This window comes from Lissotriton vulgaris, chromosome 8, assembly GCF_964263255.1.
Source record: "Lissotriton vulgaris chromosome 8, aLisVul1.2, whole genome shotgun sequence".
NCBI classification, from domain to species: domain Eukaryota; kingdom Metazoa; phylum Chordata; class Amphibia; order Caudata; family Salamandridae; genus Lissotriton; species Lissotriton vulgaris.
In genome coordinates this window covers 1,463,226,720-1,463,245,287 of record NC_141696.1, presented here as the reverse complement: position 1 = coordinate 1,463,245,287, position 18,568 = coordinate 1,463,226,720, and the positions used below count along the sequence as shown (strand labels likewise).

At 50.6% G+C, this 18,568-nt stretch overlaps 1 protein-coding gene across 1 annotated transcript in view; it reads right to left on the bottom strand.

Moving 5' to 3' along the window:
• Window positions 1–18,568, bottom strand: part of LOC147698928 (galactosylgalactosylxylosylprotein 3-beta-glucuronosyltransferase 1-like) — a 430,388-nt gene that overhangs the window by 23,618 nt on the left and 388,202 nt on the right. Inside the window, exon 5 of the mRNA XM_086933531.1 lies at window positions 6,351–6,453. Coding sequence (XP_086789657.1) covers window positions 6,367–6,453 — 87 coding nt within the window. The 3' untranslated portion in view covers window positions 6,351–6,366. The remainder of the gene's footprint in view (window positions 1–6,350; window positions 6,454–18,568) is intronic.

Here is an 18,568-nt window from a genome sequence, read left to right as displayed (position 1 = left end):
CCAGCATCACTCAGCACCATCACAGCACCACTCAGCATCACCACAACATCACTCAGCGCTATCCCAGCACCACTCAGCACCACCACAGCATCCCTCTGCACCACCACAGCACCACTCAGCACCACCACAGCACCACTCAGCATCACCACATCATCACTCAGCGCTACCCCAGCATCACTCAGCACCACCACATTATCACTCTGCACCACCACATTATAACTCAGCACAACCACGGCATCACTCAGCACCACCCCAGCATCACTCAGCACCACTCAGCACCACCACAGCACCACTCAGCACCACCACATTATCGCTCAGCACCACTCAGCACCACTCACCACCACCACAGCACCACTGAGCACCACCATACCATCACTCAGCGCCACCCCAGCATCACTCAGCGCCACCCCAGCATCACTCAGCACCATCACAGCACCACTCAGCATCACCACATCATCACTCAGCACTATCCCAGCACCACTCCGCACCACCACAGCATCACTCAGCACCTCCACAGCACCACTCAGCACCACCACAGCACTACTCAGCATCACCACATCATCACTCAGCACTACCCCAGCATCACTCAGCACCACCACATTATCACTCAGCACCACCACATTATCACTCAGCACCACTCAGCACCACCACGGCATCACTCAGCACCACCCTAGCATCACTCAGCACCACCACAGCACCACTCAGCACTATCACAGTACCACTCAGCATCACCACATCATCACTCAGCACTACCCCAGCACCACTCAGCACCGCTACTGCATCACTCAGCACCACCACAGCACCACTCAGCGCCACCACAGCACCACTCAGCATCACCATACCATCACTCAGCGCTACCCCAGCATCACTCAGCACCACCCCAGCATCACTCAGCGCCACCCCAGCATCACCACATCATCACTCAGCGCTACCTCAGCCTCACTCAGCACCACCACATTATCACTCAGCACCACCACATTATCACTCAGCACCACTCAGCACCACGACAGCATCACTCAGCACCACCACAGCACCACTCAGCACCACTCAGCACCACCACAGCACTACTCAGCACCACCACATTATCACTCAGCACCACCACAGCACCACTCAGCACCACAACATTATCACTCAGCACCACCACAGCATCACTCAGCACCACCACAGCATCGCTCAGCACCACCACAGCATCGCTCAGCACCACCACAGCACCACTCAGCACCACCACAGCATCACTCAGCACCACCACAGCATCAGTCAGCACCACCACAGCATCACTCAGCACCACCACAGCATCGCTCAGCACCACCACAGCACCACTCAGCACCACAACATTATCACTCAGCACCACCACATTATCACTCAGCACCACCACATTATTACTTAGCACCACTCAGCACCACTCACCACCCCCACAGTACCACTGAGCACCACCATAGCATCACTCAGCGCCACCCCAGCATCACTCAGCGCCACCCCAGCATCACTCAGCACCATCACAGCACCATTTAGCATCACCACAACATCACTCAGCGCTATCCCAGCGCCACTCAGCACCACCACAGCATCCCTCTGCACCACCACAGCACCACTCAACACCACCACAGCACCACTCAGCATCACCACATCATCACTCAGCGCTACCCCAGCATCACTCAGCACCACCACATTATCACTCTGCACCACCACATTATAACTCAGCACCACCACGGCATCACTCAGCACCACCCCACCATCACTCAGCACCACTCAGCACCACCACAGCACCACTCAGCACCACCACATTATCGCTCAGCACCACTCAGCACCACTCACCACCACCACAGCACCACTGAGCACCACCATACCATCACTCAGCGCCACCCCAGCATCACTCAGCGCCACCCCAGCATCACTCAGCACCATCACAGCACCACTCAGCATCACCACATCATCACTCAGCGCTATCCCAGCACCACTCCGCACCACCACAGCATCACTCAGCACCTCCACAGCACCACTCAGCACCACCACAGCACTACTCAGCATCACCACATCATCACTCAGCGCTACCCCAGCATCACTCAGCACCACCACATTATCACTCAGCACCACCACATTATCACTCAGCACCACTCAGCACCACCACAGCATCACTCAGCACCACCCTAGCATCACTCAGCACCACCACAGCACCACTCAGCACTATCACAGTACCACTCAGCATCACCACATCATCACTCAGCACTACCCCAGCACCACTCAGCACCGCTACAGCATCACTCAGCACCACCACAGCACCACTCAGCGCCACCACAGCACCACTCAGCATCACCATACCATCACTCAGCGCTACCCCAGCATCACTCAGCACCACCCCAGCATCACTCAGCGCCACCCCAGCATCACCACATCATCACTCAGCGCTACCTCAGCCTCACTCAGCACCACCACATTATCACTCAGCACCACCACATTATCACTCAGCACCACTCAGCACCACCACAGCATCACTCAGCACCACCACAGCACCACTCAGCACCACTCAGCACCACCACAGCACTACTCAGCACCACCACATTATCACTCAGCACCACCACAGCACCACTCAGCACCACAACATTATCACTCAGCACCACCACAGCATCACTCAGCACCACCACAGCATCGCTCAGCACCACCACAGCATCGCTCAGCACCACCACAGCACCACTCAGCACCACCACAGCATCACTCAGCACCACCACAGCACCACTCAGCACCACAACATTATCACTCAGCACCACCACATTATCACTCAGCACCACCACATTATCACTCAGCACCACCACATTATCACTCAGCACCACCACATTATCACTCAGCACCACTCAGCACCACTCACCACCACCACAGTACCACTGAGCACCACCATAGCATCACTCAGCGCCACCCCAGCATCACTCAGCGCCACCCCAGCATCACTCAGCGCCACCCCAGCATCACTCAGCACCATCACAGCACCACTCAGCATCACCACAACATCACTCAGCGCTATCCCAGCACCACTCAGCACCACCACAGCATCACTCTGCACCACCACAGCACCACTCAGCACCACCACAGCACCACCACAGCACCACTCAGCATCACCACATCATCACTCAGCGCTACCCCAGCATCACTCAGCACCACCACATTATCATTCTGCACCACCACATTATCACTCAGCACCACTCAGCACCACCACGGCATCACTCAGCACCACCCCAGCATCACTCAGCACCACTCAGCACCACCACATTATCGCTCAGCACCACTCAGCACCACTCACCACCACCACATCACCACTGAGCACCACCATAGCATCACTCAGCGCCACCCCAGCATCACTCAGCGCCACCCCAGCATCACTCAGCACCATCACAGCACCACTCAGCATCACCACATCATCACTCAGCGCTATCCCAGCACCACTCCGCACCACCACAGCATCACTCAGCACCTCCACAGCACCACTCAGCACCACCACAGCACTACTCAGCATCACCACATCATCACTCAGCGCTACCCCAGCATCACTCAGCACCACCACATTATCACTCAGCACCACCACATTATCACTCAGCACCACTCAGCACCACCACGGCATCACTCAGCACCACCCTAGCATCACTCAGCACCACCACAGCACCACTCAGCACTATCACAGTACCACTCAGCATCACCACATCATCACTCAGCACTACCCCAGCACCACTCAGCACCACTCAGCACCACTACAGCATCACTCAGCACCACCACAGCACCACTCAGCACCACCACAGCACCACTCAGCATCACCATACCATCACTCAGCGCTACCCCAGCATCACTCAGCACCACCCCAGCATCACTCAGCGCCACCCCAGCATCACCACATCATCACTCAGCGCTACCTCAGCCTCACTCAGCACCACCACATTATCACTCAGCACCTCCACATTATCACTCAGCACCACTCAGCACCACTCAGCACCACCACAGCATCACTCAGCACCACCACAGCACCACTCAGCACCACTCAGCACCACCACAGCACCACTCAGCACCACCACATTATTACTCAGCACCACCACAGCACCACTCAGCACCACCACATTATCACTCAGCACCAGCATATTATCACTCAGCACCACCACATTATCACTCAGCACCACCACAGCACCACTCAGCACTACACAGCACCACACAGCACCACTCAGCACCACTCAGCACCGCCACAGCATCACTCAGCGCCACCCCAACACCACTCAGCACCAGCACTGCACCACTCAGCACCACCACTGTACCACTTAGCACCACCACAGCATCACTCAGCGCAACCCCAGCATCACTCAGCACCACCACATCACTCCTCGCATCACAGCATCAATCTGTGCAACCATTCAACAACTGGTTCAAATATGTTCTCTCAATGTTTCAAGCTTTATTACAAATGTCACAAAAAGATGTTAATATTTCACTTCTGTTCTTGGATTTTCGTCACAATAAAATACACTGAACATAATCTTCACAAAAGTTATTTACAAAAGTTTAAGCTATTGCCATTATAAATTACAATCACTTTTATTTAAGTATTAATTACTTAAAAAAATTAAAAGCCATTGTTATTTGTAATATCAATACATCTAAGTCAAGTAAATACAAAACATGTTGCATTACAAATGCTATAGGTGTCACATTTGCGAAAGTTATAACTATTGGCATTGTAAATGACAAAGCTATTAATTTAGCTATTTTGAAAACCAACACATAAATAAAAAAAATGTCATTTACAATACCAATAGCTCAAACGTTCCTGTAATAATTCTTTATTTAGATATAAAAAACATATCTTTGAAAGATTGCACAAATCACATTGTGTACAGTTTTATGAATAAAAAATGATAGAAGAGTAGAAAAATAAAATATGACCGTAAGCATGCTAGTTAAAACATTTCAATTTGTAGATTAGCCCTCCCGGTCTTTGCAAGTTCTATTAAAATACATGTTCAATCTTGTCGATCAGCAGTAAGGCCTCAGCAGTGTCCATTTTATCTAGGTGTCGATAAGAATGCTGAATACATTTGGACAAATTTATGTTTAAGACAATATTATCTGGAGACAGAGCAGCGATAATGGCATGCCTACAGATCCGAACTCCCAGCCTGTTCCATTCTGGCTTAAGCAGACATCTGCGTTGGGAATTAAATGAGGGACAGATGCAGAGCACATGCAAGATTGTTTCTGTTGCTAACCCACATCCTCTGCATGTTGTGTCCTCCTTCTTACGACGCCAGGTGGGTAGTTTTTGAAGAAAGCGCCAGTCTCCCATTCTTAGGGCAATCAGGCAGCGCTTTAGATAAAGTGAAAATGTCGTGGAGAGGTAGGCAGCAGGGGTCAATCGTTTATAGGAGTTGACTACTACCCAGGAATGACTATGTTTCGTGACAAGAGCTTTGTCTGAAGCCAGAGATTTCAGTCTTACACATTTTTTGATTATATTTTTAAAAACAGTCTGACTGGGGTTAAGAGCCCAAAGGTCGGCAACTGACATTTGATGGATGTAATCATTCAGAAGGCGTTCGAATGTTCCCCCTGGATTAGTCTTGTTGCATTGCAAATGCTTGTTATTTGAAAGCATTCAATTCACAAATAGCCGGAGATTATTACTCCTGCTTGAAGAGCAGGGCCAATATTTATTATTTTTCATGCAACGCAGTGCAGCAAGACAACTTGCTGCACTGAAAAATGGGGAGGGGCAGGACTGCACCATGTTTACCATTAGAGGGTGCAGTGTTGTCATCTCCGTGCACTGGCGCACTCAATGCAGCCTAGCACCAACCAAGGCACTGTTGCGTCATGGTCCAAGGAGGCCTGCATTACAGGCAGGATTGTTTTTGTGTAGGAAGGAACACTTTCCTGCACAAAACAATCCTCAGAGATAACTTATTGTATAGGATACGAGGGGAAATAAAGATATTTCTCCTCATTGCGCCTGTGGTGGGAAGGCGTACAATTCTGACACATTTACCAGTGTATGTACATCTGAGAATGCGTCAGAATGCATGGGTGGCTGTGTTTGAAAACCCACACTCTAGCCATGTAACAACCCCCCACCTATGCAGTGCGACTTGCACTACACCAGATTTATCAAGCCATGCAGGGACATGTAGGGTGGCCTAGCGTGGCGTGGTATATCGTATTCCAGGTTTTGCGTTGCCTTAGGTCGTCTTGAATGGTGCAAGGGCAACACAAAACAATAATAAATCTGCTCCAGGATTTATAAGGAATTAGAGTACCTGGAGTTGTTGATGATTAATGGCCATCCAACTAAGCTATTAGGAAATGACAAATAGTGTAATACTCACACACTGAACCTTGTGATTAAACCTCCACTTTTGAGTCTGTGAATCCTCGTTTCCCTTCATTCACTAGTGTCGGCCTCTCAGTCCTTGTGTGCCAGACGAGAACCTGAAATTAGATGAAAAAACAAGATTGGGTTTGACCTGAACAGCAGCACTCCTACATGGTGTAAGAAACTTGCAAGCATCTTCACTTCCTGCATGTTTCAATATATTGCTCCTTATCCCACAGTAATAAAAATGTAGTATGAAGGAGTGCTTGATCTAGCAGTAAACTTGTGGAAATTCTTGTTACAAAGGCCTTCTACCAGCAGAACACACTTGTAATGAGAAAGCACCATCACAGGTCATCTATAATCAATGGAGTGGAGGAATGCATGCTCAGACTGCTTCCACTTGGAGCTGTGATTCAAAACATGTAGAGTTGCCACTAGAGCCAACTGTTGTGCTTGTACCAATAGGGAGACTGAAGTCACATTTCATGGTGAACCCCACTAAATGGTAATTATTTAAATTAAATTGTTCCAGTCCTTAGCTTTGTCCTTTGATTTTGTAAGGATTGGGCTGCATGGTCTAACTGTTGCGGAGGCCATTGTTATTTGTTTACTTTTGAAAGAGAAAAGCAGAACAGGAAAGGGCATGTGGACTATATGCTACAATATTGATTATTGATGTCAATGAAATTAACTTGCACATTGTTCTGATAATCCAGAACATCGACTATCAGCATATCATCGAGGTAAGCACGTACAAGGAAGTACTGTTACTAGCGTATCATCGAGGTAAGTATATACAAGGAAGTACGACTACCAGCGTATCACTGAGGTAAGTAAGTACAAGAAAGTATGATTGCTAACATATCATCGAGGGCAGTACTTACAAGGAAGTGTGAACACCAGCATATCATCGGGGTAGGGACGTATAAGGAAGTGTGACTAGCAGCATATCATCAAGTTAAGGATGTACAAGGGGATTCGACTAGAAGCATATCATAAAGGTAAGGACATACAAGGAAGTGCGACTACCAGCATATCATCAAGGTAAGTACGTACAAGGATGTACAAATAGGAGCAAATCATCAAGTAAGTAAGTACAAGGAAGTACAGATTTACTGTTCTTAACACCACCTTTGTTTGATCAATGTTGGATGGCGGTTGAACACCCAAATCATTAGAAAATTGTGTTGGAAAATGCTCAATGATATCTGTTTTTCCAGAGTGAACCCTTATGAAAGCTTCTGAAGGTGATGGGGCTAGTTTTATCTTGGTAGAATTCTCCCCAGCTCTTTTCAACTCACAACCGAGACAGTCCTCATCACCGCCACAGACGACATCAGGCGCCAACTAGACAAAGGCGAAACATCTGCCCTCATCCTCCTGGACCTGTTAGCTGCCTTCGACAAGGTCTGCCATCTCATTCTGAAGACACTCCTCCTAGAAGCCAGAATCCAAGAGAAGGCCCTTGACTGGACCACGTCCTTCCTCTCCTGCAGAACCCAGAGCGTCCGCCTCCCGCCCTTCCGATCCGAGTCCACCAACATCATCTGCGGCGTCCCCCAGGGCTCATCCCTCAGCCCGACACTGTTCAACGTCTACATGGCCCCCCTCGCACAAGTGGCCTGCCAACACGACCTCAACATCATCTCCTACGCCGACGACACCCAGCTCATCCTCTCCCTCACCAAGGACCCGCACACCGCCAAAAGCAACGTCCACAAGGGAATGAAGGCCGTCGCCGACTGGATGCAGCACAGCCGTCTGAAGTTGAACTCGGACAAGACGGAGGTACTCATCCTCGGACCCATTCCCTCAGCCTGGGACGACTCCTGGTGGCCGACCACACTGGGAACAGCACCAACACCCACCGACCATGCACGCAACCAAGAATTAATCCTCGACTACTCCCTCTCCATGTCTAAACAGGTCAACGCCGTCTCCTCCTCCTGCTACAATACCCTCTGCATGCTCCGCAGGATCTGCAAGCGGATCCTGACCAAAACAAGAAGAACGGTGACACAGGCCCTCGTCAGCAGCAGACTGGACTACGGTAATGCACTATATGCAGGAATCCCAGCCAAACACCTACGACTACTACAATGCATCCAAAACGCCACCATCCGACTGATCGTCAATGTCCCCCGCTGCAGCCACATCACACCCCACCTGAGAGACCTACACTGGCTCCCCGTCGACAAGAGGATCACCTTCAAGCTCCTCACCCACGCACACAAAGCACACCACAGCGCCGGACCAGCCTGCCTGAACAGCAGACTCAACTTCTACACCCCGACCCGACAGCTCCGCTCCGCCACCCTCGCCCTCGCCGATGTCCCACGCATCCAACTAACAACCTCCGGCGGCAGATCCTTCTCCTACCTCACCACCAAGACCTGGAACACCCTCCCTACCCACCTACGTCAGACCCAAGACCTACTCGCCTCAGGAAGACTCCTCAAGACCTGGCTCTTCGAGCAGTAGCGGCACCCCCTCCCCTCAGCGCCTTGAGACCCTCACGGGTAAGTAGCGCGCTTTACAAGTGTTCTGATTGATTGATTGATTGATTGATTGATTGATTGATTGATGTTAAAAATACATCAGCGATGTGGACTTCTACATGCTGGAATGGTGATAACCTATTATCTGAATGCCACCGCTCTTACAAGTAGCACAGGCCAAAATCATACCAATGATCTCATACTGGGGAGAATTACTAAGAGGCAGAGATGCCAGTGTTCCTGTTAACATAACAGCACGCTTGTATAGAATAATTTTCTCACTTACGCGCTTTACCTATTCGGCATAGATTCCGCTGGAATTTTGCTTGCTAAAACAGTCACTGGCCAGGTGGGGAGCATATTTAATATTCCAGAACAAAATTAGGAAAAATGAGCCTAAAACACTGAACTACCTGCTAAGGAAGGAGCTGCAGGATCAAGGCCTGTTGGCGGCAAGGACCTACCTTCGGGAATCACTAGAAGCCACTGGGCTCACACAACTTTGGGAAATGCCAACCAGCCATCAGGTCTTCAATAGGCTGGTCTTGAAATCATTATAATCCTGCTTGCTCGCCGAAGACAAGGCTTCCCTGTCACACAGAGCTCATGGATGGATGACATTAAATAATTAAAAAAACCTTGCACCATAAAAATATTTTAACACAGGATATCCTGTCTTTGTTAAGGTGCAGTTCCTAAGGTATCGGCTGGGGCCATTGCCTTCAAAATTTCACCCCGCGCCCGGCTGTGGGAGGGCCTTTCTGACACTTGCCGCTTATGCAGGACGGGGAAGGAAGTCTTGGTTCATCTTGTCTTCTCCAGCGAAGCAGTGCTGGGAGAAAGGAGACAGCAGCTATGAACCCCTTTTAACCAAAAAGGCATACGCTCACGGAGGCAGGCGGGGATGGCCTGCTTTGAATCAGGAGACCCTCAGCTGAACTGTCGCTTTGTGAAATTTTTGCTGAAGGTAGAAAAAATTATGCCCCACAACAGATCCAGTCAACATGCTGTGCAATTAGCAACTTAACTAAGCTGAACGACATCTCAGGTGGGTGGAAGTAATTTTGCTACGTGCACTGATCAGCTGTGACCAGATGGGGAGGCCGTCTGGGCTCAGCTCACTGTATGAGGGCAACCCCATGCGGCATGCCTCTCCTCCACGCCCTGTTAGCTCCTCAGGAGCACTCACCCTGTCTTCTGCATTTGCACTTTAACAAGGACATATGGCTCTCTTACCCCTTCATGGTCCTGATCAAGCAACGGTCAATACTGGCCGCTCTTGTGGACATAAGGCCCGAACCACAGAATGAATTTAAGACTCAATCCTAAACTTACTACTATTTTGGTATTGACAGAATGCACTTACTACTTTTGGCATTCACAGAATGAACTTACTACTTTTGGTATTTACAGAAGTTAGGATTTTGTCCTAAGTTTGTCTTAAGACAAACTTAAGACAGACTTAAGACAAACTTAAGACAGACTTAAGACAAAATCCTAACTTAAGTCTGTCTTAAGTTTGTCTCAAGACAAACTTAAGACAAAATCCTAACTTCTGTGAATACCAAAAGTAGTAAGTGCATTCTGTGAATGCCAAAAGTAGTAAGTTCATTCTGTGAATACCAAAATAGTAGTAAGTTTAGGATTGAGTCTTAAATTCATTCTGTGAATCGGGCCCATAGACTTGATGGATGAGGCCAATCAAGACCAACTAATTGAGGCCGGCAGCCTATTTTGTAACAGCCACTCACAGAACATATTTGCATAGCGAATTTTTATGTTTTCATTACATGTGGTATTTTATTTAACCATACAGGGTCTGTTGTATGTATAATCTGATTGCTCACATGTGTGATCTATTAACTAAGACTTGTTTTTATTAACGGAGACTAATGGAGTTTTGTGTTTTAAAATTGTCATTTTATTGCAATGCTTTCAAGTAACTATGCAAACAATAATTAAATACAATCTATTACCTGAATGGGGGATGTGAGTCCTTGTGGTTACTATAATTTGCATGTTGTACTTTTAATGTCTTATCTTTGTTCCGTCCTAGAAACCCAATGTATCTGGGAAGCCATAAAAACTCCCACCTGCAAGAACTGAATAACTCCCAAATGTACTCATCTTTTCCGCTCCTGTCCCTCTACTGAGTAGTTAACAACAGTGCGATTCCAGTATAAAATTGTTAAAATCAAAACAAGATCAAATAATATGTGATATTAATCGAAAAACAAAAGTTCACGCAGTGTGTAATTTATGCCACCTGGTCGTCATATTTTCCAAATGTTCAGTGTAATAACTGTTTGTTGAGCCAGCTCCAGATATTTCCACTTCCGTCACATTTTTTTAATGAGATTTCTTTTATTCTCACGCATTTTTATGATCTAATTTGCCTCGGCACATTCTGATAGGGAGATTTGTTACCCAAGGCTGAATTTTGAAGATACCAATGTAATTACTGGAGTGAGTCTTAACAAATACTGTCGGTCAAACATTCATTATTTGAACATTTTTATATATCACGCAGCTTTGAGACAGAATACACACATCCGAGCGCCCTTTCTCAAATATGCATTTCTTCACAGAGGTTATTTCTCAAAAACTACCCTGAAATGATTTATTCTTCAAAGCACAATAAAGAGATTCGGTCTTAACTCCCAGGCCAATTGCAATCCATTGTGTAACTCCTCAGACCTGTTTTTGCTCTCAGGGGCGTGTTTATGAGAGGCTTACGCAGCTGGAGCAAGCCTGTCAGTCCTGTAGAGAGCCACCCGGGCTCTCTCCTACAATGTATCTCTTTCCCTGCACGCACGCACGCAAGCACACCCCGGGGCGGGCTCGCGCCGGGGGTATAAGTAAACATGCGGAAGACCGCTCGGGGTCTTTCCGGCTAACCCAATATCTAGTGTACGTGTTGTTATTCAGCAGTCCCACTCACCCACGTGTTGGGCCCTGTTGGAGCGCCACATCGGCGACGAGGGTGGGATTCGAACCCACGCGTGCCCTGCAGTGTCCCGCGGCACCGTGTTGCCTGCATCCGACTGCGGTGCCCACCCGCATTGCTGTGCCGACTCCCGAGGCCCGCCCACGCGTCTCCTGCAAGGGAGCGCCTTCAGCTGGCGGGGCTCGCGGGGAGTCGGCGTGCTGCCGAAAGATCCTGCTGGTGAGTCCTTCTGCCTGCCCTGCCTGCGCGACACCTTGGAGTGTCCCTCGCCCAGCCTGCGTGGAGGCGTGCATCCCAGCACCGATCCTCCGGCCGCCGCGAGTCAAGCCCTCCACACGCGTCTGCATCACGTGGCCCAGCGAGGCCTATCGCGCCCTCGGCCTCCCCTGCAGCGTGCGCGAGCACAGCCCTCTGGCGGCAGCCTGTTCAGGCCACAGCGACGACGCGCAGAGCCATTGCGCGCCTCAGTTCACACGGCAGGCCCTGAGAGACACGAAAAAAAAAAATAATAAAGGTTCCAACAAGCACATGCAAAGGCAAGTCGCCTCCTGCCCTCGCCTAGCGTCCTGAGCTCCCTGCAAGCAACCTACCCTGTGAGAAGGGGCAAGGGCCTCACTCCACACCCAGCGTTCTGTGCCTCTAACAAGCATTGGCAAATTCAAGTAGCAACCAATCAAATCAAGAAGTGGCAGGGTAGAGTCACACTGAGCACCACAACACCCGAAGCTCCTACACTAGAGATGGGAGACCACAATGTCCGTTGTAGCGACAGGTGCGGCCCAAGACGGGGCGGGCCAAAACCCACCTCCAGTGGTCCAGCCGCCACCGGTGATACCCGCTCCTCAACCACAGGTCCAGGCCCAAGCAGGGGCCCTTATGCCAGCGGCGCCCGCCCACCTCCACTCCGGCGCAGCGCCCATTCCACCCTTCAGCGAGACGGCAGACCCAGCAACGGCGGCGCTCAGATGGAAGGCGTGGGTCAGGAGGCTCAACCTCTACTTTAAGGGCACAAGGGAAACGTCGGAACGGTGAAGAGGTCACTTCTGATATTGTATGGGGGACCTGAAATCTACGAACTGTTTGAATCGCTCCCCAACACGGGCCCTGAGCATGACTACGATGCCGCAGTCGCGGCTTTAAACGCGCATTTTGATCCCCAGCTCAATAATGACTTTGAAAAGTTTAAGTTTAAACGCGCCTGGCAGACTGACTCCGAGTCGGTTGACATGTACTATGCCCGGCTCCGCCGGCTAGCAAGCACGTGCCCGTTCGCCAACCCACGGGAAGAAATAAGAGATCAGATCATAGTGGGGTGCAAGTCAAAGCTGCTGAGAAAGCTGATCCTCAGGCAACCGGGTATATCGCTCGACGAGATATTGATCCTGGCCAGGTCGCACGAATTGTCTGACGCCAGGGCAGAGGAAATGGAAGCTGCGCTACGCACGCCGATGATCACCCCGCCTGCTGCAAGGACAACGCCGATCAAGGAAGAACGGATCGACGCGATACAGAGGAGGTTCCCACCAGCAAGACAACGGAACACCCCGCCGTGAGGGAACCAATGCGGATACTGCGGAGAGGATCACCCGACCACAGCCACATGTGGCGCGAAAGGGAAAACGTGCCTCAAGTGTGGGCGCATGAACCACTTTGCCGCCATCTGTCGGGGAGGGAAGTTCAGGTCAGCCGGTCCACGAGCCAGGGCAGTGACGCAGTGCATCCGACAGCTGTCCCTCGACCAGGAACCACCCCATCCGGACACTCAGGCCCAGGAAAGGCGACCACGGTACGAGGACGACGAGGACGACGAAGTGTACGTCGTCTCCTACGTAAGCAGAGCGTCCACAAGAAGGAGGCCGCCGCCCATGTGCTCCATTGCGGTAGATGGCACCAAAGTCAATGCCTTGATAGACACGGGGGCATCCGTGAACGTCATGGACTCGGATCAATACGAGAAGATGTCTCCGAAGCCCACACTGACACCCTCCATAGCAAGGATCTACACCTACGGGGGAACAGAACCACTACCACTAAGAGGAGTAATTCAAACGACAGTAGTCAACGGCGAGTATTCCACTGAAACCAAATTTCACATCACGGTAGGAAAGAAAGGTACACTTCTGAGCTGCCACACGGCAGAGGACCTCGGCCTGGTATTCTTTGCCAATCAAGTACACCAGGCACATGCGGATTTCATGCTGAAAGATTTTCCGGAGCTGTTCAAGGGCCTAGGAAAACTAAAGGGGCGAAGATTCAAGCTGCACATAGACACGTCAGTCAGGCCTGTAGCACTCCGACACCGGCGGGTGCCCTTCAACCTCAGGCCATAGGTCGAAGAGGAGCTCCAGAAGCTTGAAGACCTAGGAGTAATCGAGAAAGTGTCGGGCCCGACACCCTGGGTCTCCCCGCTGGTAGTCGCACCAAAGCCGAAGCAGCCAGGGGCCATCCGTCTATGTGTGGACATGAGGCTACCCAATACAGCCGTCAAACGCGAAAGACATATCACTCCCACCATGGATGATATAGTAGCAGACTTAAACGGGGCGAAATGGTTTTCAAAGCTAGACCTTAACTCGGGCTACCATCAGCTCGAGTTGGAACCAGCCAGCAGGTACATCACCACCTTTTCGACCCACGTGGGGTTGCGACACTACACCCGGCTCAGCTTTGGTGTCTCCTCCGCGGCGGAGGCCTTCCAAAATGCCATTCGAGAAGTACTATCGGGACTGAGGGGGTTGATCAACCTCAGCGATGATATTCTGGTGTACTCCGCAACACTAGAAGAACACCACGTCAACTTGAGGGCAGCCCTTCAAAGATTTGCGGACAGCGGCCTGACCCTGCACAGAGCAAAATGCTCCTTCTACCAGGAGTCAATAGACCTTTTTGGGTACATCTTCACGAGGGAGGGCCTGAAAGTAGACCCCAAGAAAGCGGAGGCGATCAAGGCAGCCAGCACTCCCCGAAACCCAACCGAGGTACGCAGCTTCTTGGGCATGGCCACCTATTGCGGTCGGTTCATACCCAACTTAGCCGCAATCGCAGAACCTCTCAGAGCCCTCACCAGAGCCGACCAAAAGTGGGACTGGACTGGAACCGCAAACAAAGCGTTTCAAGCAATCAAAGCCAGCCTTCTGGAGGACACCACCATGGCCTACTTCCAGCCACGTCATCGGACCGAGTTAATCGTTGACGCCAGTCCCGTGGGACTGGGAGCAGTCCTCCTGCAAGAATACGGACCCGAAGAGTGGAAGCCTGTTGCCTATGCCAGCAAAGCACTGTCTGACACCGAGACCAGATACGCGCAGATAGAAAGAGAAGCCCTGGCCATCAAGTGGGCATGCCAGCACTTTCACCTCTACCTCTGTGGGCAGGAATTCACGGTGGTAACCAACCACAAGCCACTTCTACCCCTCTTTGCGGGATCATCACGGTTAGCACCCCCAAGCATTGAACGATGGGCAGTCCAGCTGCAGGGATACCACTTCAAAATCGTGTTCCGCCCAGGGACCCACAACCCGGCCGATTACCTGTCCCGGCACCCGGATGTCATCAACCAGTGTCCGCCCAAAGACGAAGGAGGGGAAGTCGAGGAATTCGTCCACATGATCACGCAGGCCGCGTGTCCGGAGAACATGTCACTCAAAGAAATTAGAGAAGCCACCGCCATGGACGAGACTCTGATGAAAGTCTGCCGAGCTCTGGATGAAAACCGTTGGGCCCACTTCCTCGATGGTGCCTCAAGCCTCCGGCCGGAGGTGAGCCACGCAAGACAACAACTGTGGCAGGTACACAGCGAATTGAGCATGGGAGATGAAGGAATCATCTTACGAGGACACCTCATCGTCATACCGGAAAGCCTCCAACAAAGAGCCTTGAGTCTAGCGCATGTGGGACACCAAGGCATGGCCAAGACAAAAGCACGTCTAAGGAGCAAAGTGTGGTTCCCTGCCATGGACAGCCAAGTGGACGCCATGATACGGTCCTGCCATGCCTGCACGATCACGGGTGGAGAAACAGCCCCTGCACCTGTTATCACGGAGGAAGCCCCTCAGACACCCTGGACACACCTCAGCATAGACTTTGGCAGTTTTCCAGATGGAAGACACATGCTGGTGTTAGTCGACTCATTCTCAAAATTCCCCATAGTTGAAGTCATACCGTCCACAGCATTCCCGCAAGTCAAGAAGGTGCTGAGCCGCGTCTTTGCTACGATGGGGCTCCCGGAGGAAATCAAGTCCGACAACGGACCCCCTTTTCAAGGGAGAGAATTTCAGTCATACTTGGAGGCCCTCCGGATCAAACACAGAAAGATCACCCCGCTGTGGCTCCAGGCAAACGGGGAAGTTGAAAGACTAATGCGAACACTAAATAGGGCCCTCCGGATTGCGGTGGACAATGGGGAAGACCCAGAGACAGCCCTTGACCAATTCCTAGGAGCATACCGACAAACGCCTCACTGAACGACAAAGTGTGCCCCTGCCCATGTGCTGTTTAAGCGTGCACCCCGGGACAGCATCCCGACCGATAGCACATGGGTGCCGGCAGAGAGGAATGCCGAGGCCACTCAAGCTAGGGGACAGAACACCAACATCAAGGCGAGCGAATATCGCCATGCCAAAGAACCGAAGATAAAGGAAGGAGACTTGGTGGTCGTCAAAGACCGCCATCCAGGATGGAAATTCCGAACTCCGTTCGAGTCGGAAGTGTGGAGAGTGGACAAGGGACAATGGTAACCGCAAAGAGGAATGGACAAGTAGTGACACGGAATGTGTCATGCTTCAGAAAAGTAACCGAGACAACTGGAGGACGAAGAGTAGAAGAAGGAGTGGAAGCTGGGGAGTATGAAGATCTGGACATCAGCAGGAGCTCCCCAAGGTCAACTGTGGTACAACAACGGGGTGAGAATCAGCCCAGGCCGACATCACAGGACCCGGATGCAGAGCAAGGTCAACCAAGGGTGACTGATATGAGTGAAAGCACGGGGGCAACCCCGGCTGGGGTTGTCGAACCACCATGGACCCGGAACCCCAGATACAGTCTGAGGCCCAACCAAAGGCCTAACCTGCGGATGAGAGACTTTGCCTGGACATCGCCGTAAAATGAAGTCCGGTGCCTGCAGTGTGGACAGAACTAAATTAAGGGAGGGATGTAGAGAGCCACCCGGGCTCTCTCCTACAATGTATCTCTTTCCCTGCACGCACGCATGCACACCCCGGGGCGGGCTCGCGCCGGGGGTATAAATAAACATGCGGAAGACCGCTCGGAGTCTTTCCGGCTAACCCAATATCTAGTGTACGTGTCGTTATTCAGCAGTCCCACTCACCCACGTGTTGGGCCCTGTTGGAGGGCCACAAGTCCTTTGTATGAGGCGAAACAAAGCCACCCTGCATATCTTTGCATGGCCTGATAGATATGGAGTAAGACAGGGCAGTGCAGCACACTGCCTTACTCTTTGTCAAGGAGGTTTTCCAAAGACGCAGCACCCATGGATTTTGATGCTGTCCCAGATTTACTTAATCACGTGAACCTGAGCAGCATCAAAACCATACGCCTCCCCAAAGCAGGGATCACTTACTCAGCTTTGTTCAATAAAATATTTTTTTTAAAATAATAAAAAAAAACATACGCCTCTCCAAAGCAGGGATTTCTTACTCAGCTTTGTTCAATAAAATTAAAAAAAATTTTTTAAAAACCATACGCCTCCCAAAGCAGGCGTAAACAGGAGCAATATTCTAGTTCTCCTTGTTTTTTCCTCTTTCCGTGTGTGCTTCATTCTTCAGCACACCTGCAAAGAGAAAAATGCCTCCCGGGATTGTTTTTGGACAGGAAGGTGGCACTTCCTGCACAAACACAATCCTGCCTGCAACGGAGAAGCCAGAGTCTCTGTATGCTGATGCTAGTCAGCCAAAACGGCGCCAGCGCAGCTGGAAAGGACAGGAATGCACCGTATTTCATTAATAAGGCACATTGCTGCCCGTTCCTTTCAATGCAGGGCAGCACAGCAATGTGACTTGCGGCGCAGCCCTGCTGCGCTGCTGGGAGTCAAAAACTCGTAAAACAGGCCCATACCCCCAGATTCATCATGGTCATGTTTTGCGAGTCCTTAATAGCGAATTTTAAGGATTCGCTACGAAAGACTCGCAAAACGGGATGCATGTAGAAATCGCATTGCGAATCGCAAATAAGGAATGGCTTTCCCATTCATTCCTATGGGCCTAAAGGAATTTGAGTGAGTGTCAGTGGGGTCAGGGGTGATGAAAAGTGATGTTAAAAAATACCTGGCCTAGTGATAGAAAAACCCCGCACAGGAAAGTAAGCCCATTAACTCGCTTAACCTTTCCGACACCACCTTTTTAATAATACCAGCCAGTGTTTATTAAATAGTTTTTTCTATCACTAGGCCAGGTATTTTTTAACATCACTTTTCATCACCCCTGACCCCACTGACACTCACTCAAATTCACTCACAAAGCACCCACATTTAAAAGGTGCTCCAGCGTAGTCGCTTGTCGCAGCACTGCCCCGTCCGGCAGCCGGGCGGGAAGACCCCGATGATGAAGCATGACACCAAGGACCCTTTTGGTGTGTGAGGGGCATTTTAACACATTGTGTGTATTCCATAAAAAACAGGATACACACTGGCCCTCTTTGAGGTGGACCTTTCTGATTACTGTTACTTTCGCAAGAGGAGGACGTGCCCACCTCGGTGCCACACAGCACCACCTCTTCCTCCACCCCTTTTGATTTCCCTACACTGAACATATTCAACACAAGGTAAAA